Source organism: Hemicordylus capensis, chromosome 6, assembly GCF_027244095.1.
Source record: "Hemicordylus capensis ecotype Gifberg chromosome 6, rHemCap1.1.pri, whole genome shotgun sequence".
Taxonomy (NCBI): domain Eukaryota; kingdom Metazoa; phylum Chordata; class Lepidosauria; order Squamata; family Cordylidae; genus Hemicordylus; species Hemicordylus capensis.
The window spans coordinates 101,537,452-101,551,407 of NC_069662.1; the positions used below are offsets into that span (position 1 = coordinate 101,537,452).

General features: G+C 41.7%; 1 protein-coding gene across 10 annotated transcripts in view; it reads right to left on the reverse strand.

The window, feature by feature from the left end:
* The window catches only part of NEK11 (NIMA related kinase 11), a 159,465-nt gene that overhangs the window by 99,398 nt on the left and 46,111 nt on the right, over window positions 1-13,956 (reverse strand). For all 10 annotated transcript variants that reach the window (XM_053258979.1, XM_053258974.1, XM_053258970.1 and 7 more), the window contains 4 exons: window positions 10,236-10,300; window positions 5,699-5,825; window positions 1,953-2,102; window positions 1,753-1,831 (listed from right to left, as the gene is read on the reverse strand). In XM_053258979.1, coding sequence (XP_053114954.1) covers window positions 1,753-1,831; window positions 1,953-2,102; window positions 5,699-5,825; window positions 10,236-10,300 — 421 coding nt within the window. The remainder of the gene's footprint in view (window positions 1-1,752; window positions 1,832-1,952; window positions 2,103-5,698; window positions 5,826-10,235; window positions 10,301-13,956) is intronic.

Genomic DNA, 13,956 nt, shown 5'->3' on the forward strand with positions numbered 1-13,956 from the left:
GCAACAGGACATTGGGCGGGGGGGAATTGGGGGTGGAGGGAGAATTAACAGTACAGGCTGCAAAAGGCAAGAAAGGAAGAGCCACATGAGAATGAGGGAAGGAGAACTAAGAAACTGGACTAGCAAAAAAGAATGTAGGAAATAGGAGGTAACATAAGATATACTCTACTGAATCAGACCAATGGTCCTTCTAGTTCAGCATCCCATTTCCCAAAATGGCCAACCAGATGTGTCTGGGAAGTCCAGAAGTGGAACACTCAGGCAAGCAGCTGCTTCTGAGCATCTGCTATTCAGTGGCATATTACCTTTGAACTTGGAGGTGGCATACAGCCAACTTGACTAGTTGCCATTGAAAGACTTGTCCTCCATAAATTTGTCTGATTCCCTTTTAAAGCCATCTAAGCGTGTGGCCATTATCACCACTGGTGACAGTGAATTCCACACATTAATTATGCACTGTGTAAAGAAGTACTTCCATTTGCTTGCCCTGAATCTCCTGCCAATCAAGGAGGAGGACCTGAGAGAGGGAGGGTGCAAAGCAGGGTACCAAAGGGGAGGCAGCCAGGAGAAGTAAGGAATAAGAGGAAGGTTTACCAGATTTTCTCTCATGTGTTCTTCTACTAAGGTTTAGCTCTATGGCAAAGAGAAACTTGCCAAGTCTGATCTTACCTCTTGCTCTTTCTTTCCCTCATCACAGTGCTTCCACACGACATGTGGGGCTCAAATTCTTAATCATCACATACAGGAAAGGAAAATGGGTAAACAAGCTATATCACAGTGAACGGGGCACAGAAACCTGCTGAGTTTCTGCTACAAATTTTGTAATGTTATCAACCATCTCTCAAAGACTGCAGAAAATTGTGGGCAAGGGGAATGCAGGAAGCCATACCGAGATGAAAGGCAGGAGGAAAGGGAGTCAAAGGAGGCAAGATACAGAGGACTTCAGATGGAGTTGACCCATTAGATGGGTCTGTCCACATCTTTAAGCTAGGTTTATAACGAATATAATTGAAACATACTGTGTGTTAAAACCTTCCAAGCTGGAACAAAACTGCATAGGGTCACAGAAATAGTTTGAGGAATATGGTCATTTAAAGGACTTATGTCTTCAAACAAATTTAAGTGAAATTCTGTTAAACTGATGCTAGCAATATGAAATGAAAAAATACAGATCCTTCTCCACTGAACCAGACAACACTTTATTCATTCCTTTATACTCCAGTCCTGTACACAATTAGTTGTGTATACATGCCATAGATTTTAGTGGCACTTCTATATACACATGCTTATTATTTCTTCTTATTCTAGTTTACTATTATTTTATTAAGCATAGTGTTCCACTTGAAAAGGGCAGCAAGGTCCTCCTCACTGGCTCATCTGGGACCAATTGCCATTTCACTTCTTCTCTTTCCGAACAGTCTCTACTAGCAGCTATTCTACTGGGCTGCTTCAGAGGAAGAGATGAGACAGGGCCATGGGCCCGACTGGGACCAATTGCTGTCTGGCTCTTCCTCTCCTAGAACTGTCTCCCTCCGTGGCTACTCTGCAGGGACCTTTTAACTTTATGTAACTTTATGACCAACTGGTATCTTTTACATTTTTCCTCACTCCCCATCCCCCATTCCTTTTGTATCAAGTCTACTGGACTGTAAGCCTGAAGGCAAGACCTATGTGTGTTTCCCCCCCATTTCTGAACAGTGCCTAGAACATTTTAGGTTATATAATAATAATAACAATGTTCATTCAAAATACCTGTAATTGATCATCAATGTACGGAATTCTTAAAATTTCTGCAGCAGATGGCCTCATTGAAGGGTCCTTGCTCAGCATGCTAAAATAGTAATGATATGAGATGAATCAAATCCTCAAGCCAACTGGAACCACTAAGAGTGAAACTAGATAGACCGACAGATAGATAGATACATAATTAAAACAAAAAACAAAAACCCTACCTGTGCATCACTGTATTGAGTTTACTTGAGTAGGTGTCTGGAAGAGAAGGTGTATCGCCTTCCACAATTTTTAGAACAATGGACAAAAAATTGTGACCGGTAAATGCATGACCCAAGCAGCACATCTCATACAAAATGCACCCTAGTGACCTGGAAGAGGAAAAGATTTATTCAAGGATAAGACAACATACTAAGCTAAGCAGGGGGACGTTTCTGCAGATCCCTATGAAGGAGTAGTATTAGGAGTGTTTGTTCATTTTCCTATAAATTAAGAAATGAAGACATGGCTGTTTGGGGTATGAAGACATACCCCTGCTAACTGAGCAAAGAGACACCTTTTAAAGTGGTGATTCTCTTATGTTTAGCAGTTGGGAGAGAAACTGGGTCTCTCCAGCCCCAGCACAGCATCCCTACAGTGGCTGTTGCTGGTATCTGCTTTGTGTTTCTTTTAGATTATGAGCCCTTTGGGGACAGGAGACCATTTTATTTATGTATTTTTCTTTGTAAACTGCTTTGTGAACTTTGGTTGAAGAGCAGTATGTAAATATTCATAGTAGTAGTAGTAGCTTGTGATAAGTCAGTACAAAAGAAGAATCCTGTCTTTACATTCATGCTTTGTATTTGAACTTCACCCAGATTTTTGAAACTTTTCAGTATTTTCTTCCCTTCAATGATATCTGATTGCACTGGACAGCAAGGAACAATGAAGAGTGACATAAAATCCATTCCCATTCAAATGCAAGGAAGCACAGTGCAGGATTCTGTACTCCTCTTTGAACATCAGCAGAGTGAAACAGAAAGTTATCTGTCATAGTAGAGATTATTGTTGTATAGCCAGACCTATTGCTTTACTCAATAATGTTCCCAGATTGTCTGCTGAAACTAGCTGCTCACACAGAGTGGTGCAAGCAGAACCCAGAATCCATGAAATTGTCACCTACTTCCTAACAACCCTCAAGCTTCCTGAAAAGCCCTACATGAAGGTCAAGAGAGCACTGGCAAGTCTGTAGGCTTGGCATAGATGGCAGCAGGGAGAGGGGAGAAAGCCAAAAAACTGGGCAGAGCTGCACTAGCAGAGCAAATGCTCTCTCCTATCCATGCAGTCACCTGCACTGCAGTCCACAGCACTGCCAAGGTCCCTCAACTCTCAGTAAAGGCATTTTGGGAGGATCATGGAGCGGGAGATGGTTCTACTGGCTCTGCATCACTCTGTATGTGAGCCAATATGTTTTCCGATGAAGGAACAGAACAGGAACCCCTAAAAGTGGTTTTCTTTTCACCCGGAACAATAATGAAAATGCCCCACTGTGTCCAAACCCTTCATGAAGAGAATTCGTTATTATAAACGCTAGAAAGGAAATAAGTCAGATACCCAAAATACATAAAAAATCCTCTTTTTAAAAGAAAAAGAAAAAGAAAAAAAGAAATGAAGGTTCTTTACACATTTATGGGAAATGTGTGGAAGTAACTGTTCCACAGTTACAACTCAAGTTGTAACATGGATCAAGGGGGCAGAACTCTTTGAACGTGTAAAATGAATTTAAAAGCTCACCATAAGTGGACAAAAAATGCTGAAATACTGCTGCTTCCTTTGACTTCATTAGCTGTTGCAATGAATTTTAAAAAACAAACAAACCCCGAGGAATAGTGGCTGCTCCCATATTCTCAGTCTTTGTGGGTCAGCTCTTGTTGACAGGTAGGAGGAGACACAATTTCTATAGAATTGAGCTTTCCAAATGCTTCCAGCTGATATAGGCAAAATACACATAAGTCTCACTGTACAAAGGATGCAAAAAAGAACCAGCAGTTGTTCTCTACCAGGTCGTCTGAGAAAAGTGAAATACCATGCCAAAATATGAGACTGTAGATTGCTGGTAAGCAATGTAGGAGAATTAAGGTCATTATTCTGAACACAAATTCTTATATGGAATTCTCTGCCATGGGATGTAGTGATGGCCACTAGCTTGCATGGCTTTAAAAGGGGCATACACAAATTCATGGAGGAGAAGTCTATCAATGGCTCTAGTCTGGTGGCTATAGACCACCTCCAGCCTCAGAGAAAAGATGCTTCTAAATCAGAGGAGTAACAGCAGGAGATAGGGCGTCCCCTCACCTCTTGCCTGTGGGCTTCTCAGAGGCATCTGGTGGGCCACTGTGTGAAACAGGATGCTGGACTAGATAGGCTTTGGGCCTGATACAGCAGGGCTGTTCTTATGTTCTTAATATACATTGCACTGCTATGAACAGAAACCCAAGACCGCTCCAAACTTTACAGACTCTTATATGGAAAGCACTTGCATTTAATATGGAGCACACCAGTAGATCACCAAACTTGGCAACTGCACATGTAAGGCTTTCACTCTATGTACCCACAAGTATGTTTGAATTGAGGAGTGCAGCCAATTCTGGCATCTCAGTGCATGTACACTGAGTGAAAAAGCTGCGTGTGATTATAACAATCATGATCTACAAGCAGGTTCTCTATTAATTCCTACACAGAAATGCTGTGCAGATTGCTAACATGTGAAGCGCTGAAGTAGCTGAAATGCATATGGCATATCGGGCACTTCTTTGGACTGGACTTCATTCATCCAGAGCTCCATAGGAAGCTTTTACTGGCACCCTTCTCCAACATTATAGTCAACTGATTGAACTTCTATTTGGATACAATTTCTGGGCTATTTTTTCAAGTCTGGGCTGGGAACCTATCCGCCTCCCCCAGCTTTACATTGACTTTTGATTTTAATGCCCTGTTATTCACAGATTCACTATCTGCCCTCCCCCCAGAGGAACGGAACCCCCATGAATAACGGGGTTCTCTTGTACTAAAGCTTATTCAGTTGATGTTGTACAAGTTCTTAAAAGCGTAATGGTCTCAGGTATTAAATGTAAATTCATTAAAATGTAGTGGTTTCAGGTTTTAACATAAACTTAAAACTCATAGCAGTATTGATATTATACAGTTAAAATCCCTTCAGTGTGATTTTTATTCTATTAGAGTTAGGGTGCCTTACTTGGCTACTTTGTTTCAGACCTGCCTCCCAGAGTGCACCTGACACTGTCTCTTCTTAAAACCTACACTTCTTCCTTCCTCAGAGGTCCATTTCCCGTCCAGTCTAACGTTTATTTTCCAAGCCTCCAGACACACCCTCTCACCACCCTCTTAACTAACTGAACATGAACTGCTTTCCCTCTGCCTAACAGTTTTTCTCTTTGGCATTCTTAACAGGGATTCTCAGCTGGCCTGCAGGGGTCCCACTACTGCAGCCTCCCTGCGTCTCAAACTCCTTTGACCCACTACCTCCTGCACACATTTATGTTCTAAAAGCAGTTTACACAGTTCCATAACCATAACTTTTTAACTCCTTTTTAACTATAATCTTTTACCTATAAATAAACAATAATGAAAGAAATACAAAATGTCACAGATGACAATACCAGATGATCTGGTAAACCAAGATAACACAACTGTTAGGACTATAGAAATGTTGAACAGTAATAGTCACAAACAAGAGGGACTTCATATCACCACAGCACCAGGAGGTAAAGTACATGTCCTTGAACAGGGCTGATCAGGTAACACAAATATTCCAACACCATTGAGGCATATTTGTTCAAATAATTGCATTATTTCAGAGAAAGATAAGCATATAACGTAAGCTGAGAACAACCTAGAAAACAAATGATTTTTTTGATCATCAGGATTAAATGAATTATTCATCTGAAATAGAATGCTGCCTACTCACCAAATGTCTGATTTTGTGTCATAGCCCTGGTGCTGCAGTGCCTCAGGGCTCATGTAGAAAGGTGTCCCAGTAAAAGTAGTTGCTAAGTCACAGGATCCCATCAATAGTCGAGAAACTCCAAAGTCCCCTTGAAAAATATTTTGGAATTTGGTTACTTGAAGGAAAAACAGTTGATGAAACAAGGAAAATGAAGCTAAATGTCATGATTGTGACTGCTGCCACTTTATATCTGTTTTATTAAAACGTGTAGCTCAGTTACTAATAGGCAATATAGTGCTTCACCTTCATAGTACTGACACAAATTAGCTTTCCCAGTTGATAATATCCTGAATATAATGGTTGCCTGACCTGTTTCAACCCTATTTGCTGGCATAAAACTTTCAACTCAGAAAGCAGCGCATCTCTATCTAGGACATCAGCCTACATTAAAGGGGAACTGCAATGCATAGAGGAATAGTTGTCAGCTGTATTTGGCTGAACAGTTTTATGTACACTCAGAACACAGATTTAGTCAGAAAAGCTCTCCTTAATACATTTATGTTGAATAAAAAATATTTCTGAAATTGCCCAGTGTAACAAAATGCAACTATTTTGAAAACTGAAGAGAAACAGAGTGTCATATCTGGAATGTGTCCTGTTCAAAAAGTAGGGGAGAATATAATTCCAAGAACAACACCCCAGCATCTCCTGTATGAAATCCTGGGGAGCAAACAATACTGAACTAGATGGGCCAGTGGTCTGACTCTAATAAAGGCAGCTTCCTATTTTTTACACACATACACACCCCTTCTTATAGGCTTTAGAAATACAACAGCAATTGTGTTTGTACCCTGAATTATCCAGCAAGAAACGATTTTCAAATGTCAAGACATGCTACTATTCTTAGCATCAAGATAATTCTAGAAAAAATGGATCAATCCTCTGAGCTCTATGGTTTTACAACTGAATTTCTGAAATCCTGGTTCATAATAAAATATCAAATGATGACAAAATGAGACAGAACTGTAATGAAGCTGAAAAGCTGATACTAAAGCTATCCATATTTTCTCAAGAGCTCAAAGATATTAAGATCCTCTTTCCCAGGAAGAATTATATGCCTCAGTGTTTGAAATTTTACTAAGGGATATAAATTTGAGTATTTGGCAATTAAGTTAAGGGGTCTTTGAATAAGCTTTGGTTTACAAGAGAGTTCAAACAGAGCAAAAATAGTAAACATCTGCCAAACTTTGAATGCTCAAATATCAGAAAGTTCAAGTTTTGCTTTTGAAATGCTATTTTGAGGAGCACTTTTAATTTCAATCCTTATTTTTGACTTGGTGCATATTCAAGGCAGTTACATCTTCTAACTGGGCAAAGAGGTACCTTTAAAGTAGTGGCTCTCATATTTAGCATGGGGATACAGAATGTCCTCATGAATCCCAGCACAGCGTCCCTCCCAGTGGCTGCTGCTGGTGTGTCTCTTGTACACCTCTTTGGGACTGGAAACCATTTGCTATGTAAACCACTGAGAACCATTTTTGTTATTGTTCAAAAGAGGTACATAAATATTATACATAATAAGTTATTATTACCACCACGTTAAATTAAGGACTTTCCTTTGGGTTGTATCTATAGAATTTTTTTCATCACTAAGTCCACGGAAATTAATGAAACTTAAGTCAGCCATTACTAACTTTCTCTCAGTACAACCTAGTCTGTTTTTCTAAAACCCTAAATCTTACATAAACTGATCAAGAGTGAGTTAGTAAACATTTGCTTGTAATTCACAAAAAACAATGCAAGCACCTGCCTAAACATGATGCATATGTGCAGTAGGAGAAGCAACAGTTACTCCACACAAGTATATCCACAATGAATCCCATTACATGGGGAAAAATATGGCACATTCAAAACTCCCTTCCATCCAAGTAGCTCTCTTGTGGATGTCATTGCACATAGGCAATTTATGCAGATGGGATAGTGGATTCACTGGACCAAATGAGCACAGGCACATGCATGCCCATGCAGCTCTGGCTCTGCTGGATAGGACAGTAAACACCTTTCCATCCATCTCTAAATGCATACTCACATTCACTACTTGTGCAACCATAAATGACATAACTTACATGCAATGCGCAGATAGTCAAGATTAAGATCACATTAAACATTTCTGAATATCATTATTATAAACATCATATTAAAATTATTTAATTTAAAATTAGGTGCTGTACAATGAACAGAAAGAGACAATGCTCCCACCCTACTCTCTATTATCACATTAAAGGCCGATGTGTGTTTAATCATGGATCTTCCCCAATCGCATAGGAGGTCAATTTTAAGTCAATTTTAATTTCCAAAGGGGTGTGCAGCAGTGTCTCTCTAAGGTGTGCGCATGCTCACACATTTTTTAGGTCCACTCAGTTAATTTTAGATCCCGCTCAGGTTTAATCAACAATGTCCCTCTCTGAATGCATGTGTGCCTTGATACAAGTGCCCAGAACAAAACTCACTCAGCACACAGATAAAAAAAAATTAGAGAGAACACTGGTGTGCAGCTGAGCAGTGCAAAACTCTTTCCCTGCCTTGGGAGTTTATCTCGTCCAGGGGCGTAACTACCATTAGGCAAGGGGAGGTGGCTGCCTGGGGGCCCCCACACCTCGAGCCCCCCCCCCGAGGCAAGTCACATGACTCCCCAACACCCGCAGAGCTTCGGTGCCATGGAAAAGCCATCCCCAAGTTTGGAGCAAAGGCAGCATGCATGCAGCAAAGTCCTTGTCTGCAGAAGCAACTCTGAGCCGGGAGCGCTCTTCCCCATGGCGAGGGTGGAGGGACGGGGTTAAAGCGAGGGAGTGGAGTTTTCTAGAGAAGCTGGCAAGAAGCCTTCCGTGAGGACAGTCCCCCTCCCCTCCCTCCAAATGCAGCCTTGGCTGGATGGTGAGTGTGCAGCAGCCAGAAGGGAAGGGAAGGGAAGGGAAGGGAAGGGGCAGGGGGCAGTGTTGAAAGTCTGTGTCTGAAAGTCTGGGGGCCAGTGTTGGAAGTCTGTGGAGGTAGCTCCTGCGAAAGATGTTTTCTCCCTGCTGCTGCTCTGAGATCAGGAACAATCTTAGTTCAATCACACTTACTTGGGGAACAACAAGCACTCAATCCAGAGGGACTTCTTACTTACGAGTAAACAAGCACTGTCAGGGGCTGCATGGCTGCAACCCTGTGCACGTTTACTAGAAGCAACTGGTGGGGCTCAATGGGGCTTGCTTCTGAGTAGAAGTGTTCAGGATCGGGCTGTACGAAGGAATGGAGCAGTTGCTCTTCATTTTCTTGCAGCTGAAAATAAGCGTGCAATTCTCTCCTTCAAATTCAAACAAGAGGAGTGCTGACAGCCTGATTTGAAATCAGTCTACAGCCGTTGCTGTGGATACAGCAGCTGCTCCGAGATATCATCTCACAACGTCCCCTAAACTCCCCCCCCCCCAATTTCAACTTGTTCGGGAAGTTATTACCATGCATCTCATCTCCTGAGTATTAAGTACTCTCTCTCAGTTCTGGACATGTAAAGGTAAAGTGTGCCGTTGAGTCGATGTCAGCTCCTGGCAATTATAGAGCCCTGTGGTTGTCTTAGGTAGAATACAGGAGAGGTTTACCATTGCCATCTCCTGCGCAGTATGAGATGATGCCTTTCAGCATCTTCCATGTAGCATGTGTATAAATGTATCTGTAAGGGACAGAGAGGAGTCATGAGATTTCATAACCCCATGTGAATTAATGAAATATTCTTCTATATAATTAACTATATAACTATATTTATATTTATAATGATATAGTTATAAATATAGCTATATAAATATCCACCATATTCATAATGGGGATGTGAGTGCGAGTGCACTATATATTGTGAAGTGTGTGTGTGTGTATCAGCAAGGGGCCCATTTTAAAATTTTGTCTCTGGGCCCACTCCAGCCTTTTTACGCCCCTGATCTCGTCAGTCAGGGATCCACAAATTTAGGCTTAGCTCACTAACCAGCCATGATTTGTGGTCACTGCCAATCTTGTCTGTTCCCTCAGATCCTTTTCTGACACACAGGTAGAGGTCTTAGGAAAGAAGCATGTATTTTGTCATTTGATATGGAGGTGATAAGGAACTGTGAAAGCACTCTCTTACTGCTCTGAATGGATCCCTGCAGTTTCTTACCTTCTCCAAAGTGGCACTAGAAACAAAACCTCTGGTGAGGAGATCTGTGTGGTGCGGGTTGTCCTGCTCACTGGAAGGCTGCAGGCACTTGCCACTGGCAACCAGATTTGTAGATGTCTGTACTCAGTCAAGCTCTGATATTGGAAATGTGCTGGGAGAAAAACTCTTGAGGGAAGGAAGGAGGAAGGCTGAGGATGTGGGGAAGGCTCCACACTCCTTGCCCATATGCACTTTTGCTGTTAAAACTGGACTCCCACACCCACTTCCTTTGCGACTGAGGCAGATCCATTATCTAAACATACCAATCTGGCCCTCACATCTAAAGATATCTTCCAGAGTAATAAAACCATGTTAGGATTTTAAAAACCTTACCAATTTTAAGAAGGTTGTTTTTCAAAAAAATATTCTTAGATTTTAAATCCCTGTGAAGTATCCGCCTGAAAATAAAGACAAATATAGCTTTTTTCAGTGAGGTAAGAAGGTTCAGAGTAATTAATTTTTCTTACAAGTATGTTCCATATAACCAATGAAATGCACACTTTGTTCCTAAACTTGGAAATGAATAAAGCTGATTTTAGTTGAATTGACTCCCTGCTCCAAAAGACCCTTCCAGAAACCCACAAAAGAAAAACAAATGTACCTCAGCAGCCTGCATCCCAAATGAATCATAAACAACTGCATTTTAAACATGCAGTGTCTGTTTCACAAGGGAAGCTAAGTATAGGAAAACTGTAAATAAGATATGATATAGAAATGTTTAATCCAGGCTTACAAATAAGTGTATAAAAGTTTGGTTCAGGCTTCTGAGCAGCATGTAAGGCCAGTGGGCCTGAACAGACTGTTGTCTGAGTTTAAGAATGTGAGGCTGCTCCTCAGCCAAAAGGTAGCAAATACCAGAGCCTGACAAAAGATACTGTATGTAGCCAAGGTTCTGAGACAAATTCCCCTCTCAGCAGAAAAAGAAACATAGCTAGCAGCAGAAGATACCGATAAGAAGTAGGGAGAGCGGATAGGCCAAAAAGTAACTCATGTCCAAGGCTGCTGTTTAATTATAAAGACATGTATTGATGGATTTACAGATTTACAGCACTCTACAGGTGAATCTCGTTATCCATGGGGGTTCCATTCCTGCTGTTTTCCATGGATAACAAAACCACAGATAATGAGGCATTGAGTCTTTGGGGATTAGGTTCCTGCAGGGCAAAAAAAGGCACAAAACAGCAAAACCCAACAAAAATAGGAGCAAAAAGGTGTCGTACTATGCTCTGCAGGTCTCTAGCTGTCCAGTGATGTCTCCTAAAACCCCAAATTTCAGAGATTTTCCTTGAAAAATCACGTTTAAAGTGGGTTTTTATAAACACAAGAGCCACAAAATGGCTCCTTTAAACAAAATGGCCAGAAATTACCTCCAAGGTAATTTCCAGCCATCTAGAAACCCTGGATAAGTGGGTATTAACCCCTTCTGTACCTGCATATGCTGAGGTCAGGTGTCTATTTCCAGACCACACATACACACAAGTCAAATAGCGGTACCACGTAGCACATAGTGAGGTCCACCTGTGCTCACTGGCTCAAAGTACTGTCTGCTTCCACTTCCATCCAAGACTTTTCAAAATGCAGGCTGGCAACAGAAGTGAATGAGAGTGGTCCAGCTCTGGTTCATGTGCTTCTGGATGAAGTAAATGGGGAAGGATGTAGTTGGCTCTGTGTGTGTGTGTGTGTGTGTGTGTGTGTGTGTGTGTGTGTGTGTGTAAGATGGGCTGGAAGGAGAGAGATGTGTAAAACTTTGTCTGCGCTTTGTGCACTACGCACCATGGAAGGAGACAGCATATTACTCCCTTGTCTCAGGTACCATGGGGCTTGCTGCTACTGCAAAATACTATTATTCTTTCTCTGAAGAGATATCAAATGTAGGCAGCAACATTTTAGTATTTCTCCGCTAAAATCCTGGCAATGGTATGTATATTATTCCCATTTCCCAAATGAGAGAAAAATAGCTAACTGCTTAGAGCATAACACTTGTACAAGGTTATGCAAGTATAGTTGGGAATTATCCAATCACATTTCTGATTTATAAAACTGTTGTGTATTTCAAACTAATACACTTATAAAAGCATTTCCAAAGAGAGTTGCTAACTTACCAAACTACCTGGTCTAGTTATTTTAGTTTGGTGTGAGGGAAGTTGCCAAAAGAACAGAGGACAATATTTTTTTTCTGTCTCTCTCTCTCGTCTTTTTTTTTTTTTTTTGCGCTGTAAACCTAGGATCAGAGGTGTCAAGTGAAAAAGATTTGGAGGGCCAAATTCCTCACTCAGGATTTGCCCATGGGCCATAACCAGAATCAACAAGCAATAAGCACTGCAAAACAGAGCAATATTTTTATAGAACTCATGGATTATTTGAAAAGACATTTTGTAGAAAAATGAACAACCAGGTTTCCTACAAAATATAGCTTAATTCTCTAATAACCAAAATATTTAGTTTTGAGGCACCTTTTTATGTTTTCAGATGCACTCCGGTCCGGTACTAGTCTGGTCGCATGCTGTCAACTCAACAATTTCATTCTTATATATTTATTTTTCTCATTGCATCAATTTTTAATTATGAGCATATTTAATTATTAATATGTACATTTCAGGGCTTCGATTTCATGGTACAATATGTTATTAGAGAAAAAGTGGAAATGCTATTACAAATACCATCTAAGGTGCTAGCATTGACTATTAAGCGCTAAATTACTTGAATTCTACAAGTAGTCAGTGAGATAACTACCCCCAAGCAGGGGAAAAGGTGTATACTCAGCACTGTCCTTCTACGCAAACGGGCCAGACAATTAGAAAATTTGAGCAACTCAGGGATGGCCATTTCACGGAACAATGAGGAGCAAGGAACGGGCCCTTGGTGTTATACCAGAGCCTGGGGAAAGGGAAACAAGTTCTGCTGGCCAAGGCCCTGAATATTTGTCTCTGCTCTTCTCCCCTCCAGGTGATTAACTAGAAAAGAGCTGATCTTGCCAGAAGCACGAGCCTCTTGACACAAGCCTAAGGGTGAGAGCACAAGGGCTCCCATCCTTGTGGCTCTCAGCCTTGAGGCGAGCAGACTGAGGCCCCACTAGCATGAAAATTATTTGGATAATCCCTGCAAGGTTAACAACGTGGGCTAACTAACACAGAGCATGTATCTCTCAGCCTAACCTACCTCACAGGGTTTTTGTGAGGATAAAAATAACCATGTACACTGCTATGAGCTCTTTGGAGGAAGAGCAGGATATAAGACAGACAGAGGACCTCTGCTTGGCCTGGTCAGGCAAGCCCATAATGGGCCAGAAATGACTGGGGGGGGCACAGGGGGAGGGGGAACATCGGAGACACCCCCACATAGCTGCAATAGCATCCCCTGTAGCCCAGCAATGGTGGAAAGTCTGCTCTTTTTTTTTACTTTTAAAAAAGCCGGGCCCAAACTAGGCTCAGCTCTAGTGTGCATAGAACAGGACCAGACCCATCTCAGTTCGAGTATGGTTCTACTTGAACTGAACTGGGTTTTCCAGTTTTTTGCATACGCCTGCTATCCAGACTGGCTCTTTCCTTGGGGTTGGCTATTTGGATATGTATTGTCCGGATTGTGGCTTGTCAGTGGCTTGTCTAAGGTCTATGGCACCATCTCCTCTGGGTTGTCTGTGGGGGTGTCTATGATCGCTTCAGGTGTGGGAGAGGGCAGGATGAGGATTGGTGAGAGGGGTTCTTGCTCTGGGCTTGCCTCATCTATGAAGTCTTATTTAAATTATCTTCCCCTTCTTCAACTCAGAGGGTGGTATTTGGGCTGTCCGTTGTAGTGCTTTACTAGGCCCGGGACTGGTGTGAGCATTTCTGGGTGTGTTTGTGGGGGGGTGTAGTTGGAAGCACTTGCTGTATGGCAGTAGTTCTTTGTATGATCAAGGGAGTCTTGGCCTGGTGCTGAGGACACATAGGAACTGAGGTAGGTGGGCTGAAAGATGCTGTGAACAATTTGCATGCCACTTTACAGATCATCGCTCACATCCGTGCCAGTTTGAATGCCAGGATTTTGGCAGTCCGGCAGATGTGATTTAGGTACC